Source organism: Equus quagga, unplaced genomic scaffold, assembly GCF_021613505.1.
Source record: "Equus quagga isolate Etosha38 unplaced genomic scaffold, UCLA_HA_Equagga_1.0 73442_RagTag, whole genome shotgun sequence".
Taxonomy (NCBI): Eukaryota; Metazoa; Chordata; class Mammalia; order Perissodactyla; family Equidae; genus Equus; species Equus quagga.
In genome coordinates, this window is record NW_025802777.1 from 11,554,079 (window position 1) to 11,572,726 (window position 18,648).

At 42.4% G+C, this 18,648-nt stretch overlaps 1 protein-coding gene across 5 annotated transcripts in view; it reads left to right on the forward strand.

Moving 5' to 3' along the window:
- The window catches only part of LOC124234372 (rho guanine nucleotide exchange factor TIAM1), a 277,654-nt gene that overhangs the window by 244,352 nt on the left and 14,654 nt on the right, over positions 1 to 18,648 (forward strand). For all 5 annotated transcript variants that reach the window (XM_046651731.1, XM_046651729.1, XM_046651733.1 and 2 more), the window contains 6 exons: positions 1,226 to 1,294; positions 1,594 to 1,719; positions 6,744 to 6,852; positions 10,265 to 10,444; positions 10,536 to 10,654; positions 16,438 to 16,546. In XM_046651731.1, coding sequence (XP_046507687.1) covers positions 1,226 to 1,294; positions 1,594 to 1,719; positions 6,744 to 6,852; positions 10,265 to 10,444; positions 10,536 to 10,654; positions 16,438 to 16,546 — 712 coding nt within the window. The remainder of the gene's footprint in view (positions 1 to 1,225; positions 1,295 to 1,593; positions 1,720 to 6,743; positions 6,853 to 10,264; positions 10,445 to 10,535; positions 10,655 to 16,437; positions 16,547 to 18,648) is intronic.

Here is an 18,648-nt window from a genome sequence, read left to right on the forward strand (position 1 = left end):
GTGGAGTAGTGATTAAGTTCGCACACTCTGCTTTGGTGGCCCAAGGTTGCCAGTTTGGATCCTGGGCATGGACCTGTACCCTGCTCATCAAGCCATGCTGTGGCAGGCATCCCACATAGAAAGTAGAGGAAGATGGACATAGATGTTAGCTCAGGGCCTGTCTTCCTCAGCAAAAAAGAGGAGGATTGGTGGCAGATGTTAGCTCAGGGCTGATCTTCCTCAAAAAAAAAAAAAAAACCAAAATCTAATTTTAGTCTAGGCAGAAAGAAAGTGTCTGTTTTCCTTGTATTATCACTTGTTCTGACGTTTAGTTCTATTCCTATAACTATATAATTTATTCCTAAATATTTTATAATATGTATAACTATTGTTTAAAAATGATTAATGAAGACAATGTGGGTGATACAAACAAACTTTATTTAGCGCTTCATGAAGTGGACAGTCTCCTTGGAGGGCCGCAAAGTGGGGTGAAAGACGAGAAGCTCCTTTTATAGGATAAAGAATAAAGAACAAGGAAGAGACAAACGGACACTGATTGGCTGAGGCCACACAGTTAGTTTTGTTTGGAGAGAGAAAGCCCAGAGTTGGCTTGGCGTTTGGGGGTTGGCTGACTGGATAGACTGTGTTTCTGGTCAAGTGGAGCATTTACAGGGATGTGAAAATTGTCTGTTTCCGTTTGCTTATGTGACACCCCGGTCAGGAGCGGCTTCATCTTGGGCCTGCAAAGTTATTTCAACACTGTATAATTTATAATATACTCCTTAACTACATAATTCCTGTAACTATAACAATTGTATAATTAGATATTCCTATAACCATATAATTTAGTAGTATATAGTTATATGTTACAACAGTATGATCTGTTTTTAGTGATCTATTTTAGTCATTAAATCAGGGGCCAGCAAATTATGGCCCTTGGGCCAAATCTAAGCCCTTTGCCTGTTTTTACAAATAAAGTTTTATTGGAACACAGCCATGTGCATTAATTTATGTATCATCTATGCCACTTTCCTGTTATAGCAGCAGAGCGAAGTAGTTGTGACAGAGACCATATGGCCTGCAGAGCCTGAACTATTTACAGAAAAGCTTGGCTCGTTCTTTTTTTAATGAACCTTAATGAGCTTGAAGACTGTAGTGTTAGCCTTTGGGGCATAATCTGGTTTTTCTCCCTTAGATTCTTTATAGACTTTTAAATGTGCTAATGAGGTATCCTTTCAACCCTTAGGACTTGAACTGTCTCATGGAGAGATACCTCAAACCTCTTCAGAAGGAAACTTTTCTCACCCCAGATGAGGTATGGTGGAAATTGTCTTAACTTTGTGAGGGTCACACTGCAGTTTGACTTGTGATAAGGAAGGAGTGGGGAGCATGTGCAACACTGAAAGCATTTTGAATTCATTTAATTGTAATAAATAGGTCAAATCCTTGACTGCTAAGCTCTTTGCTTGTACTTGGAGAGGAAGAAGCTGCCCCCAGCCTCTGGTGTTGGGATCATTATCTTAATTGATGAGTCTTGATAGAAAAACGTCAGATGCCAATATGTTTCTAAATGCTAATGAAGGACGAGGTGGATTAAATTTTCTCATTTTCCAGCTTGATGTGCTCTTCGGAAATTTAACCGAAATGGTAGAGTTTCAAGTAGAATTCCTTAAGACTCTAGAAGATGGAGTGAGACTGGTACCGGATTTGGAAAAGCTTGAGAAAGTCGATCAATTTAAGGTAAGTCTCAGCCTCAGTTGGTATAAAGTTGAGTCCTAATGTCGCTGGTGGGTTATCCTTTAGGGTGAAGTTGAATCTCCTGGTTACCATCACAGGAGGCAATATGCTGTCTTGGGTAAGTTCTTGGCTCGTGATGTTGAGTCTTCATCGGACTGCCAGTGAGGGTCAAGTCCTCAGGGGATTCTGGGAGCACTGTGTCTTGCTTGTCTGGCTAAGGTAAAACCAGTGCCGTCAACTTCATTAAACTGGTGCATCTGCTGGCTTCTACTCTGGAAGATGGAGGAACGTTCACCTTCCATTCTGTTTAGGTGGGGGCCTTCAATGCTTGCTACTAGCAAATTAGACTAGCACCCTTGGTTTCCCAGTAAACAGATTAATTTATCCTGTTCTAGGAAACTTTGCTTAACGGAAATACTTATCATTATCCAGGAGAAAGACAATCTTCCAGCACACAGTGTCCTTGTAGCCTTAATGAGGATTTATGAGGAGTACCTTAGTGAGGATGCTTACGGCTTATTTCCTCCTCCTCGTTGGCTTTCCTTTATTGCAGAGATTTCCTGTGCTGCACTTGCAATCGACAAAGCTCGTTGATTCGTGCACACTGGTGTTGGCTTACATGTCACCCTCATGTACTTTTAAAAAACAGATTAGTTGAAGTATAATTGACATACAATACACTGCATATATTTAAAGCGTACAATTTGGTGAATTTTGACATATGTCTACAACTGTGAAACCATCACCACAATCAGGATAATGAGCATAATCATCGCCCCCAAACGTTTTCCCTGCTCTTTTGTGATTCCTTTCTCCTGCTCTTCCCACCTCTGAGCCACAGGCAGCTATGCTCTGCTTTCTGTTACCATAGCTAGTTTGCATTCCGAGATTTTATATAAATGGAATCATGCAGCATATACTCTTTTTAATGTGACATCCTTTCCTCGGCATAATTATACTGAGTTCCATCTGTGGTGCTGCATATGTCAGTCTATCAATAGTCTATGCTTTTTTATTGCCAAGCAGTATTCCATCGTATGGATGCACTACACTCTGTTATCTGTTCACCTTTCTTGGGCATTTGGATCGTTTCCAGTTTTTGACAATTACGAATGAAACTGCTATGAACATTGTGTGTAAGTTTTAGTGTGGATCTTTGCTTTCATTTTTCTTGGGTAAATAGATACCTGTGAGTGGAATGGTTAGACCATATGGTAGGTGTACTTTTAACTTTTTAAGAAACTGCCAAACTGTCTTCCAAAGGCGTTGTACCAATGCACCAGTGTCCACTCTCACCAGCAGTTCCTCTTCTGTCTAATGAGGTCGTGGTCACTCTTTTTAATTCTAGCCATTCTAACAGGGATGTGGTGGTGCCTCATTGTGGCTTTAATTTTAATGTCCCTAATGACATGACAATGGGCGTCTTTTTATGTGCTCATTTGCTTTCAATATATCCTCTTGGGTGAAGTATCTTTTCAGATCATTTGTCCTTTATTGTATTGGGTTGTTTGTTTGCCTATTATTGAGTTTGATTGTTCTTTGTATATTTTGAATGTAAGTCCTCTCCCAGATGTATGGTTTGTAAATACTTTCTCCTCTTCTGAGGCCTGACTTTTCATAGTGTCTCTCAAAGAGCAGAAGTAGTCTTAAATTTTGATGAAGTCTAGTTTCTCAAATTTTTCTTTTTTGGGGTCATACTTTTGGTGTCATATCTATGAAATCTTTGCCTAAGTGAGGGTCATAAAAATTTTCTTCAGAAGTTTTGTAGTTTTGAGCTTTATATTTAGGTCTCTGATCTGTTTTGAATTATATTTGTTACGGTATGATGTATGAATCAAGGTCTGTTTTTCTCTTTTTTTGAGGAAGATTGGCCCTGAGCTAACATCCATGCCCATCTTCCTCTACTTTGTATGTGGGACACCTGCCATAGCATTCCTTGATAATAGGTCCACACCTGGGATCTGAACCGGCAAACCGTGGTTTGCCAAAGCAGAGTGTGGGAACTTGACTGCTACGCCACCAGCTGTTAACAGGGTCAATTTTGTTTTGCATATGAACATCTAGTTTTTCCAGCACTATTTGTTGGAATGATTTTTCTATCCTTTTCCACTAAGTTACTTTTGCATTTGTGTTGAACTTAAGTTAAGTTGTCCATATGTGTGTGGGCCCCCTTACGCTCTGACTGTCTTCTAACACATGCAGAAATCTGGCTGTGTAATGTCAGCACACAATTATAGGAACTGAGGGGAAGACTAGCTTGTCTATCTTGATGTGTTTTTTGTGTCAAGTCTTTAAAGAGCCTCTCTTCAACAGGGGCTGTTTAGAATATGCACACATTCACACACTTAAGTATATGAATATATATTTATATATAGTTACATATTTTCTTTGGATATAATTTCAGACAAGTTGTAAGAATAGTACAAAGAATTCCTGGATACCCTTCGCCCAGATTCCCCAAATGTTAACATTTAACCACATTTTCTTTATCCTTTCTCTCCCTTCCTGTCTCCTCTGTGTATATTTGTGTGTGTATGAGATATAGAATATAATTTTTTTTCCTGAGCCATTTAAGAGTAAGTTGCAGGCATAATACCCTTTAACCTTAAATACTGCGTATAGATCATTTTCTTGTGTTCAAAAATTGCTTTAAGCGAGTTCATTGTCTCCCCTCTTCAAGGTGGTCATGCCATCGGTTGAAATACAGTTTGGTTCATCAATTTCTGTTTGCAATGATATATATTTTCTAAATTAATAAATTAATTAGTAGCACAGTAGAATGCTTGATAAGGGCCAGGAGTTTGTCACTTAATCAAAAAAGTTGACTGATGAGGAGCCTAATAAAATGGATACAGACATCCCTTAAAAAACGTGGTTTTAATCTGAAATAGCTAACGTTCAGTCTTTTGCTGTGGGGCCAGTTCATTGAGTTTGGGTCCAGGTAATCACTTAAGGAGAGTTGGGTGGACAGAACTGTGAGACGAACATGACTGTGTTATGGGCAGAGTTCTTCTAGGGAGGGTTGGTGCACTGGTTCTAAAGCAAGTTCACTCCACATGGTCATTGTTCTAAATTCTATTTAAGTGGGACCCTCTTCCCTGACGTTCGCTCCTTTGGTTTATTGTATAATCTGGCAATTTCCATTCCATCTGTAAAGCAGGGCTACTGATGCACCGTGAATATTCACCGCCCGGGGGTTTCTCTCCAGCACCTCTGAGTTAGCTTCTCCAGTCAGTGCTCGCTCCGAAACCTGTTGCTATTGCTTTCCACCATTGCTGCTTTGTTTAAATCCTGGTTGTATATTTGCCCAAAATATAAAAACTTGTTAAAATGTTCAAATCATGTTGCATAGAACACTAGTCCTAAAGCAGTCTTAGAAAAAAATAGTTTTGGTCCGGCCCGGTGGCACAGCGGTTAAGTGCGCACCTTCCGCTTCGGGGGCCAGGGTTCGCTGGTTTGCATCCCGGGTGAGGACATGGCACTGCTTGGCAAGCCATGCTGTGGCAGGTGTCCCACATATAAAGTAGAGGAAGATGGGCACGGATGTTAGCTCAGGGCCAGCCTTCCTCAGCAAAAAGAGGAGGATTGGCAGCAGATGTTAGCTCAGGTCTAATCTTCCTCAAAAAAAAAAAGAAAGAAAAAAATAGTTCTGAGGTCGAATAAGTTTTAATAAAATTTCTGCATGGAAATTTGCCATGTCCCTCAGCCTCTGAGCAGCTCTGTGAAGTCCTGAGGAAGAGAAACGCAGGGCAAATGCTGCCTTTTAGTATGAACCCCTCACATTTGTGCACACTCTGTGCCCTAAGATTGCTTTTTAAGACCAGAAGAGTAAATGACGACCTTAACCTTCTATCTGTGGTTGCTGTATGGTAAGTACTTAGTAAATAGTAAGTTAATCAAATGAGTGACTTGATATATGGCTCAAGGGAGGGGTTACATTTAGAACGTGTTCTTCATAACTTTGTTTAATTATTGACTGTGGCTCAAAGGGTACCTCTCACTGGTATCCTCTCAGTCACGGGGGTGAGGTGGGGCAGGGGGCCCTTGAAAAGTGAAAGAAGAAAGTAGAACATGGAGAAAAAGAATTTAGGCCTCTCATCGCCAATTATCTGTGGTCCACAACCTTTTTTGTTGTTTTTAGTAGACAGTCCATCAGAATTCTCTGCGTTGTTCATTAGATAAGATGCACTTTGGGGAACCCAATTTATCACTTAAATCTAGAACCTTATTTTTTTTGCTTGGAACTTAACTTTTCAATTCTAAGCCCAAATAAGCAATACCTCTGTCTGAGCAAGACTAGGTCAATGTGAAGATATAGAAGATATTTTTCTGAGGCCTGATCATTCATATTTATAATTTATATTTATATAAAATATGTTGGATAAAAAGTATCCCTCCTCAGGCATATTAAATTCCTAATAGGGGAGGTCTCCACCCAGTTTTGATCCTTTTCGGGCAAAGGGTATGGGCTGGTGAGGTGAAACCTATTTCCCATAGTTGAGCGTGTTTCTTCCTAATAAGTGTGTTTCTTATGTTCTTATCTACTCCCTGCGAGAAGAGAGCGTGGCGTTGGAGAGGGTGGGGTTAGTGATCAGGGAAATATGTTTTCTACTGTTTGGATGTATGCATTTCCTGGCCTTTTTGTTTGGTTTGTCCCTTCTTTCTCTGAATAGAAGCCGAGAGAACTCAGATTTCTGCCTTTCCCCAAATGCCGTATATATTTTCTCCTTAATATTCAAACATCCCAGATAGGTCATGTGAAGACATAAGCCTGGAAAACCAGTGACATCTCCACTGTAATTACTCAGAAGGCAAAATCCAGCGTCTGTTTCACAGATTGATAAGCCTGAGTACTTTCTGATAGGCAGTTTCAGGCCATCAGTGAGCAGAGAAAGGCTGTGTGACAGGTGTGAAGGATGCTGATTTGGGGGGAGAGTCAGGCAGATGCCAGCTCCCCGCTACATCCTGCTGGTATTTCCAGACAAGGAGGAACATGAACTAACTGCACTTTTTCTCATTAAATCTAGAAAGTGCTGTTCTCTCTGGGGGGATCCTTTCTGTATTATGCTGACCGCTTCAAGCTCTACAGTGCCTTCTGTGCCAGCCATACGAAGGTCCCCAAGGTCCTGGTGAAAGGTAAGGCCTGCAAGGACTGGGTGGCGGGTGGGCATGTCAACTATCAATTCACATTTGTGTGACCCGCTGTGGTTGGGGGACTTTTGGATAGAAATCTAAATCATTGATGTGCCAGATAGAACTTCCAACAAGCCACAGATAAGGGCCCTGAGAAATAAAATGCACTAATATCTTGAATTAACAGTTCTGTCAGTTTTCTTGTAAATGAAAGTTTTGACTCAGCTATTTGGGGCCAGAATTGATGGGTCATCTTGCAATGATGCAAAAATATAGGGGGTTTAGAAATTGCCTGCTTTATTCCTATTTTTCATTAATTTCTTTATAACCTACCACGCTTCCTCTCCCTTCTTGTGGAAGGTCATCTTTCCCTCACCTATTTTTGTTCGTAGGGGTGTGATAATAGCCACCACCATCGCTACTCAAGTTTCGATTGTTCACGAAAATCGCTCAAGTTGCAATTATATTTTGCACAGAACAGAGCAGAATTTTCATGTGGGCAAACTCCTTTTCCTAAGTGTTCTGGGAAGATGCTGGAGCATTCTCAGAGTCTCTAGAAACTTGTTTTGCTTCCGTAGTTCAGCATGTGGTTGTTGGTGATAGGTAAAAGGATTAAAAAAACATTTTCTTGGTAAACAGTAGAACCAACAGAAAGTTCGATTTTAAAGAATCTCAGGAAATCAGGCTGCTCCTGCTTACCACTTCACTGTGGCTGCTGTATGAACAGCTGCTAATCAAAACCCTGAATATGTAAGTAATTAATGCATGTTACGCTTCACTGCCCAAGAGAAGGAGCTTGACTTAATTTGAAACCTATTATAGGAAATATTAGTACAATGCAGGTCTCTGGGTAGCAAAAGAGCCTGGCCCAGATAATGACATACTTAATGGTAGAGAGAGTCTATGCCACAGACTTCTAGTTCAGCACAAATTTAAAGGAAACCTGGGAATTTCCTTGTCATGCTTTCTGACCTAGACAGTGTTTTCACACACGCCATATTGGTCCTGTAGTTCTGTGTGTGCTTTTTACACTTTAACTGAACACTAATTGTTATGAGATTGTTGATGTAACGATTTTAGAGCACTTTGCTCTACAGTAAATTGATATACCCGTTACAGTGCATAGAGCAATTTGCATGAGTTTGGTTTTTTTTTCTCCTGAAGAAGATTAGCCCTGAGCTAACATCTGTGCCAATCTTCCTCCACTTTTTTTATATGTGTGTTGCCACCACAGCATGGCTAACGAGTGGTGTAGGTCCACACCTGGATCTGAACCCATGAACCCAAGCCGCCGAAGCGGAGCACACTGAACTTAACCACTATGCCACAAGGCCGGCCCTGCAGTTTGTGTTATTTTTAATCATTCAATTAGATTAAATTCTGCCCCTGTAGATTTTTCTTAATTCAAAAACATGATTTTTTTGCACCTGAAAAATATTACAGTATCTTTCAAAATTCTCTCTTAAAATATCAGGTATGACTCACATTTTTCTAATGGCCACTTGTGCCGAGAGGGTGAAGAGAAGTCTTTGAGAACAGAAGGTACCATCTAGGATTCTTAACAGACTTGCAGTGAGGTTGGAAATGGCAGTGATAGTCTTGTAGCTCACAAAGAGCCGAGAACCATGCCCTCTTTCGCCCTGACATGAAGTATAGTTGAGGGGTTCAATGCCCATGGCCATGTTTTTGGACTTGAGGATTTGGGAGAGATTCCTAGGCTGCTTGTAGAGGAGGACTGAGACTTGGGATGTTCCGTAGAAGCCATAGCTCCCTCATGCATTGGCTCTGGGCCTGGCCTCCCTTTCCTGGCACACGGTCACTCCATGCCCAGTGCCCTTTTTCTTCATGGATTTGTCCTTTGGAGGGAGGAGAAATGAGGCCTGAACCCATAGAGTCTGATTCCTCTTAATGGGGCTTAAAAGGGATGAAAAGATTGTGGTCTTTGGGAGGCCTTACTCCCATGATGGCTGTTTTTCTGAATTGAATAAAGATAGAAGAATCATTTTACAATTTTGTAAAATGTACAAAACGTCTTCTAGTCTTAGCTCAAACTCCTAATCACTGGAGATGGAAATATATTTTAATCAGAAGCTTTAAAAAAGTGTGTGCCCACTGTTAAATCACTTTTGATACATTCTCCTTTTTTCTTTCCGTGTTTTGCCCTCACTGCAGTCTCTCTTTCCACCATATCTTTGCACTTAGAAGACGTTATTAGCCTTGTCTTCCTAATTATCCGCTGGCAGGTACCTCTCTGCTTGTCTGGGGACCCACAACTCCCCAGGGCTGCTTTTCAGCCCAGCTGGGACACAGATAAAGGCTGAGCTCGTGAGGCAAGTGCTGCCTGAGTTACACATGGTCAGATGTGTGTTTCTCTCCGACGTGACTCTGCAGTCCTGGGCAGCAGGGCCTGCCCTACATGTGCTAATAGCTGGTAGCACTGAATTAACATAGAACAGATCTTAAAAGGCATTCGCTGTGGGAGATCCAACCTCGCTCCACTTACCAGAGCTGCAACGTGCTGCTGCTTTTTTTCATATTGCCTTTTCTCACAAGAGGTTCTCCCTGTCATGAAATGCTTGAAAGGTTAGGCAAGCCAGGTTAAGGAGTGTTTTAAAATGTAGATGTTCCTATTATTCAGATATGGCAAGGCCGAGAAATCAGGAGAAGATCGCCATTGGTAAATAGTTTGTTACTTAGTTCCCAAGAGGAGGGGCACACCACGCCATGCAGGGCCGCACGGGGAATCACCAGGATTGGTCAGGAGGCAGAAGAAGCAAGAAAAAAACATGGATAAGAGCCTTTATTGTGGTTTCCACAGGAAGGAACGAGTGAGGCAGGGTCTGCAGGCTCAGGATTGGTTAGTTTGAATGATTTCAGTGGGCTCTGGTGTCGGGGCTGTCCCGAGTTGTCTGGCACCTGGCCCTGTCTTGATTAGGGCAGGAGAATAGTGGCCCAGAGTGTAAGAGCTGGTGGAGGAGAGGTGGGTAGCGGGTGACTCTGGATTGGTTGGTTTCCCTGTGAAAGGCATGCTCCCAGCTAAGTTCTTTACTGTCTCTAGGAATTGGCTAGCCCTGGGAGGGGCAGACTCCCCAGGGTCTTTAAGGCCCCAGATGTGAAAATATCAGAATAAAAACACATTCTTAATACAAGGAGGATAAATAACAGCCCCTGAAAAGTCTGAGTGTGTAGGATTTACAGACCCTGTTATCCTTTAACTCATGGGCCTCCCCCCAGATAAACAATTGACCAACAGGCCCTTGCAGTTGTCCCTCTGACCCCCACTCTCCTTCCCTCCTCCGGCAACCCGCTGTCCGCCAAGTCCTCTGACAAGGCGCCTCAGGATAAGTGAGGGAGATTGTGGGAAGCGAGTCCTTTGGGCGTTCTGCCCAGACAACCTGTATTTAAACTCTTCCAGCCAAGACAGACTCGGCTTTCAAGGCGTTCTTGGATGCCCAGAACCCGAAGCAGCAGCACTCATCCACTCTCGAGTCTTACCTCATCAAGCCCATCCAGAGGATCCTCAAGTACCCACTCCTGCTGAAGGAGCTCTTTGCCCTGACGGATGCAGAGAGCGAGGAGCATTACCACCTGGATGGTAAGCCGTGAGCCCAGGATCTGCCCTCTTGCTCCCGTCTCCCTGGGAGTCCCTAAATCGCCTTTTCATTTCATGACCTGCTTTCTTCCAGTGGCCGTCAAGACTATGAACAAAGTTGCAAGTCATATCAATGAAATGCAGAAAATCCATGAAGAATTTGGGGCTGTGTTCGACCAGCTGATTGCTGAACAGACTGGTGAGAAAAAAGAGGTAAGGACCCCCTTCGTCTCGGAACGCCTGTCAGTAAAGCTGAATTCGACGGGTTGTTTTTTGAAAGGTGTTATTTGTATGTAAAATAGTTGTGAAGCTGTCAGTTTCATTCATGGAACTTTTGTCCTTTATCCAAAGCGACATCGTGAATTTCCTTCCTCGGCTGAATTATTTCTTAATATGAGAAATGTGTTGCTAATTCTCAGCCCTTCACCCTCAGGACCTCTGGTTTTGTTTTGTGTTAAGTGTGAGAACGAACTTCCATTTCTATAACTTAGGCTATTTCTGTAAACACCATTAAAGGCCTAAGCTATATCCCAAGAGCTTAGAATAATAATTGGCATGTAGTATGTACTCGATAAATATCTTTTGAGTCAAAGGTTCAAATGACTCCAAATCATTTTTTTTGAGTCTACCCCAAAACCTACTTAAAAGAAACAGTGACAGGAATAGACATACTTGAGAAAAACTTAAGAGTGAATCATCAGTTGTGCCTGAGTCATTGAGAAGAGCTCATGTGAGTAAAAATGCTGGTAAAACTGAGATGAATCAGAAGGATATGATTTGTAATAATATCCGTCAATGCCTCTGTACATCCTGATTTCGCTGGAATATTGGCCTTGGTTTTGGTTTCTGCCTAAAAAGATAAAAAGGAGAGAAGCTGGGAGGGAATTATGAAGAAAAACACTCTTGCTGTGATTAGGAGGGGTGAAGACAAGCTGGGTGGGGCAAAGCTTGGTTGTTTAGTCTAGATGAGAGAAAATAATAGCCTTATCTTCAGAGGTATAAAGGGTTATTATCCAGGTTTGTTTTTATGTCCTCGTGAAACAAAACAAGTTTTCAGACGGTTAAAATGGACATTTTCATCTGGCACTGAAGTCACAGCCCTTCACAGGTGTAACCTGATCAGGTCAATCTCTCCTACCTTTGGCTATTTCATTACCTACCCTGAGAGTTGAAAAATGGACTACTTTTTATTTATTGAATGATATGTGACAAGAAAGCATCGACATTCATAATAACTTGCTCCTTTCAATAGTGCATCTTTGTGTACTATTTTTGAAAGCATATTTAGTAACAATTAGGGTTCCAAATTGAAAAGTGAAATTTAACTTCTGGTATTTAACAAAAAGAGATAATTTTCAGAAAGAGGTAAAATCGTGACATCTCATATAGATATAAAAGCAAACACGTTTGAAGGAATTTGTTTTACTCATATGATGTGAGGGAACCAGGTAGATATCGTCGTGATTCATTGGCAAAGTCAAAATAGCACAGGTGTATATATGAACTGAAGAAATCTTGGGATGGTTTGTAAATGGAGACAAATTGGTTTTCTCACAGCAAGAGGAAGTCAAATAGGTGACTACCGGCCTGCACAGGTTTACATATTTACCGTTACCTTCACTTTGCAAAGAGTTGCAAAGGAGCTCAAAGACAACAAACAGAGTGGAATCTGGTGGCCCGGGGGATCTGCTGTAGAGGGTGCATAGTTTTCCAGGGAACCACAATTTGTTGTTTCTACATCATATTACATGTAGGAGAGCATGAGAATGTTCTCAGTCTGCTTGCTGATACTTAAATCTCTCAGTGTGGAAAAGATGGAGACTGCTACTCGGGATTTCGTTATCATCTCCTTACAAAATTTTTATAAGAAGAAAAACATATTGTGCTTATTAAAGAAAAGGGCAAAATACAGAGAAAGGCAAGAAGAAGAAAAACTACAATCTCAAAACGCAGAACTTACCATTCTTAATGTTTGGGTGTTTGTTTTGATTAAAAAAAATTATATATATGCATATACTTGAATAATTATACTTTGAAATTAATTTTGTACGTCGATTTTTTTATCTTGAGCAAAAAATCATAGTATTTTAAATTATTCAAAAGAATCATCTAAATTACTGTGTAATATTCCTTTGTGTGGCTGAGCAATGGTTTACTTAATTCCTATTGTTAGGCAATTCTCTCAGCTTCATTTACTGGCTACTATGAATACTGTAAACATTTTTGATCATAAGACTTCCCCCATATTTTAGTTTAGTTCATTTTGACAGAAGTGAGTTTTATTGGGTCATAAAAATGAACATTTACATTATATTTCGTTAATTTTTTCATTATATGCCAAATTAATTTTTAGATTTTAATGATCTTGAGAACTAAGGACCATTATTACTAAAGACTAGGAGGTGATATGGATAGTGGATTACGAAGAATTTAGAAAAAAAGATGAATATGATTCAAAAATCAGAGACGGTAAAGGGAAATATGGCTTTGGTGAAACTGCCTCTCCTCTAAAATGAAATTCTGACAATCAAGTAAGAAATCTTCCCAGCAAGGATCAAAGAGATACAGTGCTATACAAAGAAGTCTCTTGTGAGCTGAGATTTTGTAAAAAGAAATGTGGGAAAGATGGAAGCAGGGACATTTGACTGCACACCCATATTAAAGCCAGCCCCGGTGGCCCAGTGGTTAAGATTTGCTGCTCTCCCTATTGTGGCCCAGGTTCATTTCCCGGTTAGGGAACCTCCCCACCATCTGTCGATTGTCAGACTGTGGCGGTTGCGTGTTGCTGTGATGCTGAAAGCTCTGCCACTGATATTTCAAATACTAGCAGGGTCCACCCATGTGGACAGGTTTCAGCGGAGCTTCCAGACTAGACAGACTAAGAAGAAGGACCTGGCCACCCACTTCTGAAAAAATTGGCCATGAAAACCCTATGAATAGCAGCAGGGCATTGTCTGATAGCGCCAGAAGGTTAGAGGATGGCACAAAAAGACCGGGCAGGCTTCCACTCTATTGTCTACAGGGTCACTAGAAGTTGGAATCAACTTGGTAGCACTAACAGCAAACAATCAGTATTCAAGAGTAGGAAAATCCTATATCAGTATTGGGACATCCGAACTCCAGAAAACTTAAGGCTTGGAAAAGATGCCAAAGACAGCAACAAAAGATTATGTTTTAGCAGGAGAAGAAGAAGAAAGAAATAGGCCCCCAAAGGGGGCCAGAGGTATAATAGCCAAAGACGGTTGATTACTTAAGTTCCATTTGATCTTTTTTTCCCTCATTGAGGAGGATGGTGTTCAAACTGAAAAGGATGGAGTGGTCTTGATTTGACAAAAATAAAACCCTAGGGAGAAGGGTGCTGGGGAAATAGCATGCTCTGTGCCAAGACCAGTTACAGTGCCACAGTATTACTTGCAGTGTTGGAACAACCCTGGAAACTTAGACAGGCAGGCAATTGGAGGTTCATAAGTTATGTCCTAATTTCACAGAGGTGATTTCTGATCATTGTAGTTCCCTTTGAATGGCAATATCTAGTAAAAACCCACGATGGATTTATGAATGAACAGCTCAGAGTAGGAACATTGATCGGTATCTGCTGGTAATGGTAGGTCTCTATTGAAATGGTAACATTCCAGGGTCCCAGGATACCTGATCCTGTCACCAGCCAACTTTCCTCAGGAGGTCCCTGGGGGGAAATTTATTCACAGAGAACAAAACTGGCCAAGAAATATTTTATGATGAAGCTGGACCCTCAGCCTCCTACCCCATGTTAAACTCTGAGGCATTGGGTTGGGCCACATAGACCATCCCCTTGGCTGAGGTAAGAGGAAGAAAAGGCCAAAGAGGGCATTTCTCCTTAGAGGAAGGGCCCCAAAAACCTGGCTCAGCAGGGCATCCCAGTCCTTGTTAGGGTGGACGGCTCTCAGCAGACCTCAGTCCTGGGGTTTGGGTGGAAGATTCAGAAGGGGACCAATGAGAGGCCATGGGAGAGAGCGTTCGCCTGAGGGAGCAGCCCTGACCCCGTTAATACATTTGCTGTGTGGAAACTTGTCAAAAGAGAGAAACTCCGTGTGCACTGGGACTGTATGAGCCCGTTTCTACCTGGTAACAAACAACTCAAAATCTTAGTGTTCACCGCAATAAATGTTTATTTCACGCATAGGTGTATAGGTCAGCTGAACTTTGGCTTCTTGTGTGAGCTCCAGAGCTTAGGGCTCAGTGTGCGCCACGTCTCTTCCACGTCTCTTCCTTCTAGGATCCAGGAAGCAGCAATGGCTGTCTTGGGCACGTCCTTTCTGTGGCTGGAAGGTGGAAGCTCAAGAGGGTTGGTGAAAACTTGTTATGCCAAGTCCATGACCCAACCCACATGGCCAAGCCCAAAGTCATTGGAGCTGTGCGTAGCCTAGTGGGAGGCACCAGAAATACACGTGGCAGAGGTGCAGATAGATAATTCTATTAGAGGGAGGAAGTAGAGTTTGGACAATGACCTACCCCAGTGACCTTTAATCACTTTTAAAGACATACCCCCCAAGACTGTGGCCCAGAATGGTACCCGGGAATTTGACTTATGAGTATAACCACTCTTCTACTGTGTGGGTGTTTGGGGCAGGGGTAGTGGAGCTTGTATAGTTCCCTTAGGGGATGCTGTCCTGGGGGTTTGATGGACTAGTTACTTAATATGTACAAAGTAATACAATTGCTTACATTTTTTTTTTACCCTTGACTCTGTTAATATAACATAACTCAATAATAATTAGAGTAATTATTATTATAATGATCCCAGTCATTGTAGTGGCAATAATACCACTGTATTCTGTGCTGCTGGAGCCACATCTCCAGCACCGTGGCCTGGTTTGATGACTCAAGAAGGGCAATGCCAAATGGCACTGTGTTCGGCGGAGGTCAGATCAGTTGCTGCTGCGTCCAGAAACCCAGTCAGATCAGCAGCAGCAAAATAAACCAGAGCCATTCATCCTCGAGAGGCTCAACATCAAGTTTTGAAGTATTGGAAATGCTGCCTTGAGCATTTCGAGGGACTCGGACTTGGTTTCTGTGGCTGCAGAGAGTGGAATCGGGAGGCCAGTGGGGCAGTGCATCAGGGGGGATGTTTGAGGAAGAACCTCCCAGCAGTTTGTTGTGTTTACCCATGGGATGGATCATAGCTCTGGTTGTTGCAAAGTCTTGTCCTTTGATGTGTTCTCTTGTTCAAGAGTCCAGATGATCTGCCCACCTATGATTAGGCTGCTGAGTGGGTGGGATGCTGGGATTTTGATGCACTTGGAAATGGGCCAAGGACTCCACTAAGAAGGTGGACGTAACTATTGTCAGGTGTAAACCCTGACTACTGGCGGAATCTCTGCATCCCTGGTCTGGATTGCTCTACAAGAAGGGGAACTTGTCTGTGTGAGTTCGTTTAGCATTTGGCCTTCAGGGGCGTATGACTCATGCGGAAATCCTCATGATTTCTGAGGATCCAGAGCTCCCGCTGCCCGAGCTTCAAGGGCAGTCCTCAGACTCTTCAGCTGGCTTCTCTCTTCCTCCTTTAAAGTGAAATGAAATCTTCTTTAAAATGAGGTGGAAGAAGAAGAAATAATTGGTTCCACTGCTTCCTAGTAGACCCTGGCTCCAAGGGGATTTAAACCCAAAGGTGGAAATGTCTGCAATTTTCTGGGATGGGTCTTTGTCGTTGACGGTCGCTCGTCTCTGCTTGGGAGACTCTCTATTTGAACACAAAACATTGCCAATTTGGTAGATCGGTTTTGACAGATTTGCTGCGTGTGAATTTCAGAACCCTGGTTTGTACCTTTTTGCCACCTTATTCTTCAAATTCTCGTGGGTAATCGCAGGATAAAGAAAAAAAAAAGATAACCAAATGTTTTTAGACACAGTATTTTCAGGAAGTAGAATTGACATAAGCCTGCGAGATTTTAAAACGTCATGAAAATGTGAGTGTTTCCAATGCCACCTGGTAAGATTTCCCTGTCGCTGGTTTTCAGGTTGCAGACCTGAGCATGGGGGACCTGCTTTTGCACACCACCGTCATATGGCCAAACCCGCCAGCCTCGCTGGGAAAGTGGAAAAAGGAACCAGAACTGGCAGCTTTTGGTATGTATCAGAAGAATGTTGGGGGTTAGGGGGCAGGGGGTAGATAGAGAGGGAGGCTGGCTTATTTTTCTAAATAAGGGCATTTCTTTTCCGAGGCACAATTTATTAAAATGAAGTTAATTGCAGTCATCTGCATTGTTCCTCCTGCTGTGGCCACCAACATGTCGCAAATACTAAATTAAAGCTTCCAGCTAAGTGTGGCCACCAGCTCCGTGGCAGGGAGGGAATGGCTGTGCTCAAGTCTACCCCAGGTATAAACACACAGGCAGGAAAAGACTTTCTTTTTTTTAATGCTGCTGCTGCTGCTCTGAAGATCTTTTCAAAATAATGGGTTAGGGACCAGCCCGTGGCCGAGTGTTTGGGTTTGCCCGCTCTGCTGCAGTGGCCCAGGGCTTCGCTGGTTCGGATCCTGGGCACAGACATGGCACCGCTCATCAGGCCGTGCTGGGGCAGCGTCCCATGTGCCACAGCTAGAAGGACTCACAACTAAAAACAAAATATGCAACTACATACTGGGGGGCTTTAGGGAGAAAAAGGAAAGCTAAAATCTTAAAAAATAAAATAAAATAAAAAATAATGGGTTAATAATAAACCAAGGAAAAACAAAAACCAAAGACAAAACTATCTGTTTCTGAGACCCCCCAAACGCTAGGTCTTTTATTCTCTCCCTGACTCTGTGTTGCTGTGTGTGATGCTGGGATCAGGACATTGGTTATCAGCTGACCTCTTATGGCGACACTGGGGTGGCTCCATCAGTTGTGAGGTACTTCTCAAACTCATCTTGACTCATAGGAGCAAAAGTAGAGATGCTTGTGAGTGATTTATTTTTCAATAAACTAGTTCAGATGGATGCAGTTGCTGCAATTAGACATCTTATGTGGTTGTATTGTAATATGGTTTTTGAGAGAGAAAAACATGCGTTAGCATGCTGGGAATTGTGCATAATTCAGGAAATATGGCTGTCATTGCCTTGTAAATGCTTGTGTGGCATGCAGAGTTGTCCCCGAGTATAAAACCATCAAGTTCATGCTTCTGTTTTGTGTGGGGTTATTCCCTAGCCTCCCCCTAGAAGATTCATGGGTAGGACAAAATATAAAGGAAATCTAGTATTTCCTTTCTCTTACCTTATTTTTCTGGGGGCGGGGGAGGGAAGGTGGTGTTGATTACTGCTGCTTTAACTGAATTCGTTTTTTTCCTCCATGATGTGAACAAGGGATTCCCGGGTGGGACATCCTAGTGATATTAAAATCAGAGTGTTAGGGGCTAGCCCGGTGGTGCAGCGGTTAAGTTCGCATGTTGTGCTTTGGCATCCTGGAGTTCGCTGATTTGGATCCTGGGTGTGGACCTACGCACCGCTTGGCAAGCCATGCTTGCCATACATGTATGCTCTACATACAAAGTAGAGGAAGATGGGCACAGATGTTAGCTCAGAGCCAGTCTTCTTCAGCAAAAAAGAGGAGGATGGGCAACAGATATTAGCTCAGGGCTAATATTCCTCAAAAAAAAAAAATCAGGGTGTTAAATACAAAAACTTTTTGGACTTCCTCTTTCGATCACTCAGCCTTCATTGAGAAACTTAGCGACATTCCTAAAATTTTCAAAGAGCCACTGTAGCTATTGAGGCCATTTCATTCAAAATAACAAAGGAGGGCCAGCCCTGGTGGTCTAGTGGTTCAGTTCGGTGGGCTCCGCTTCAGGGACTGGGTTCATTCCCCAGATGCAGACCTACACCACTCGGTTAGCCACCATGCTGTTCTGGCAGCTCACATACTAAGAAACAGGAAGATTGGCACGGATGTTAGCTCAGGGCGAATCCTCTTCAGAAGAAAAATAACGAAGGAGCAAAAAAGTGTGCAGGAAAAACGTGGGACTGAATCTTATATATGAAGGAGTCTTGGGGTATCTTAGCATGTTGATAGTTTGTGATAGGGTGGCTGTTTTTGGCAGGGGTTGGATAGTATTTATTTTCTTTTCCACGTTACCAGTTGTGTTTCTTATATTGCGATTTCCTCTTGGAAAGGTCTGGGAGCTTCCTCATGCTTCTTGGGAGGTCACTTATGGATGTAGGATTCTGCAATAAATGACCCAAACCATCTGTCTAT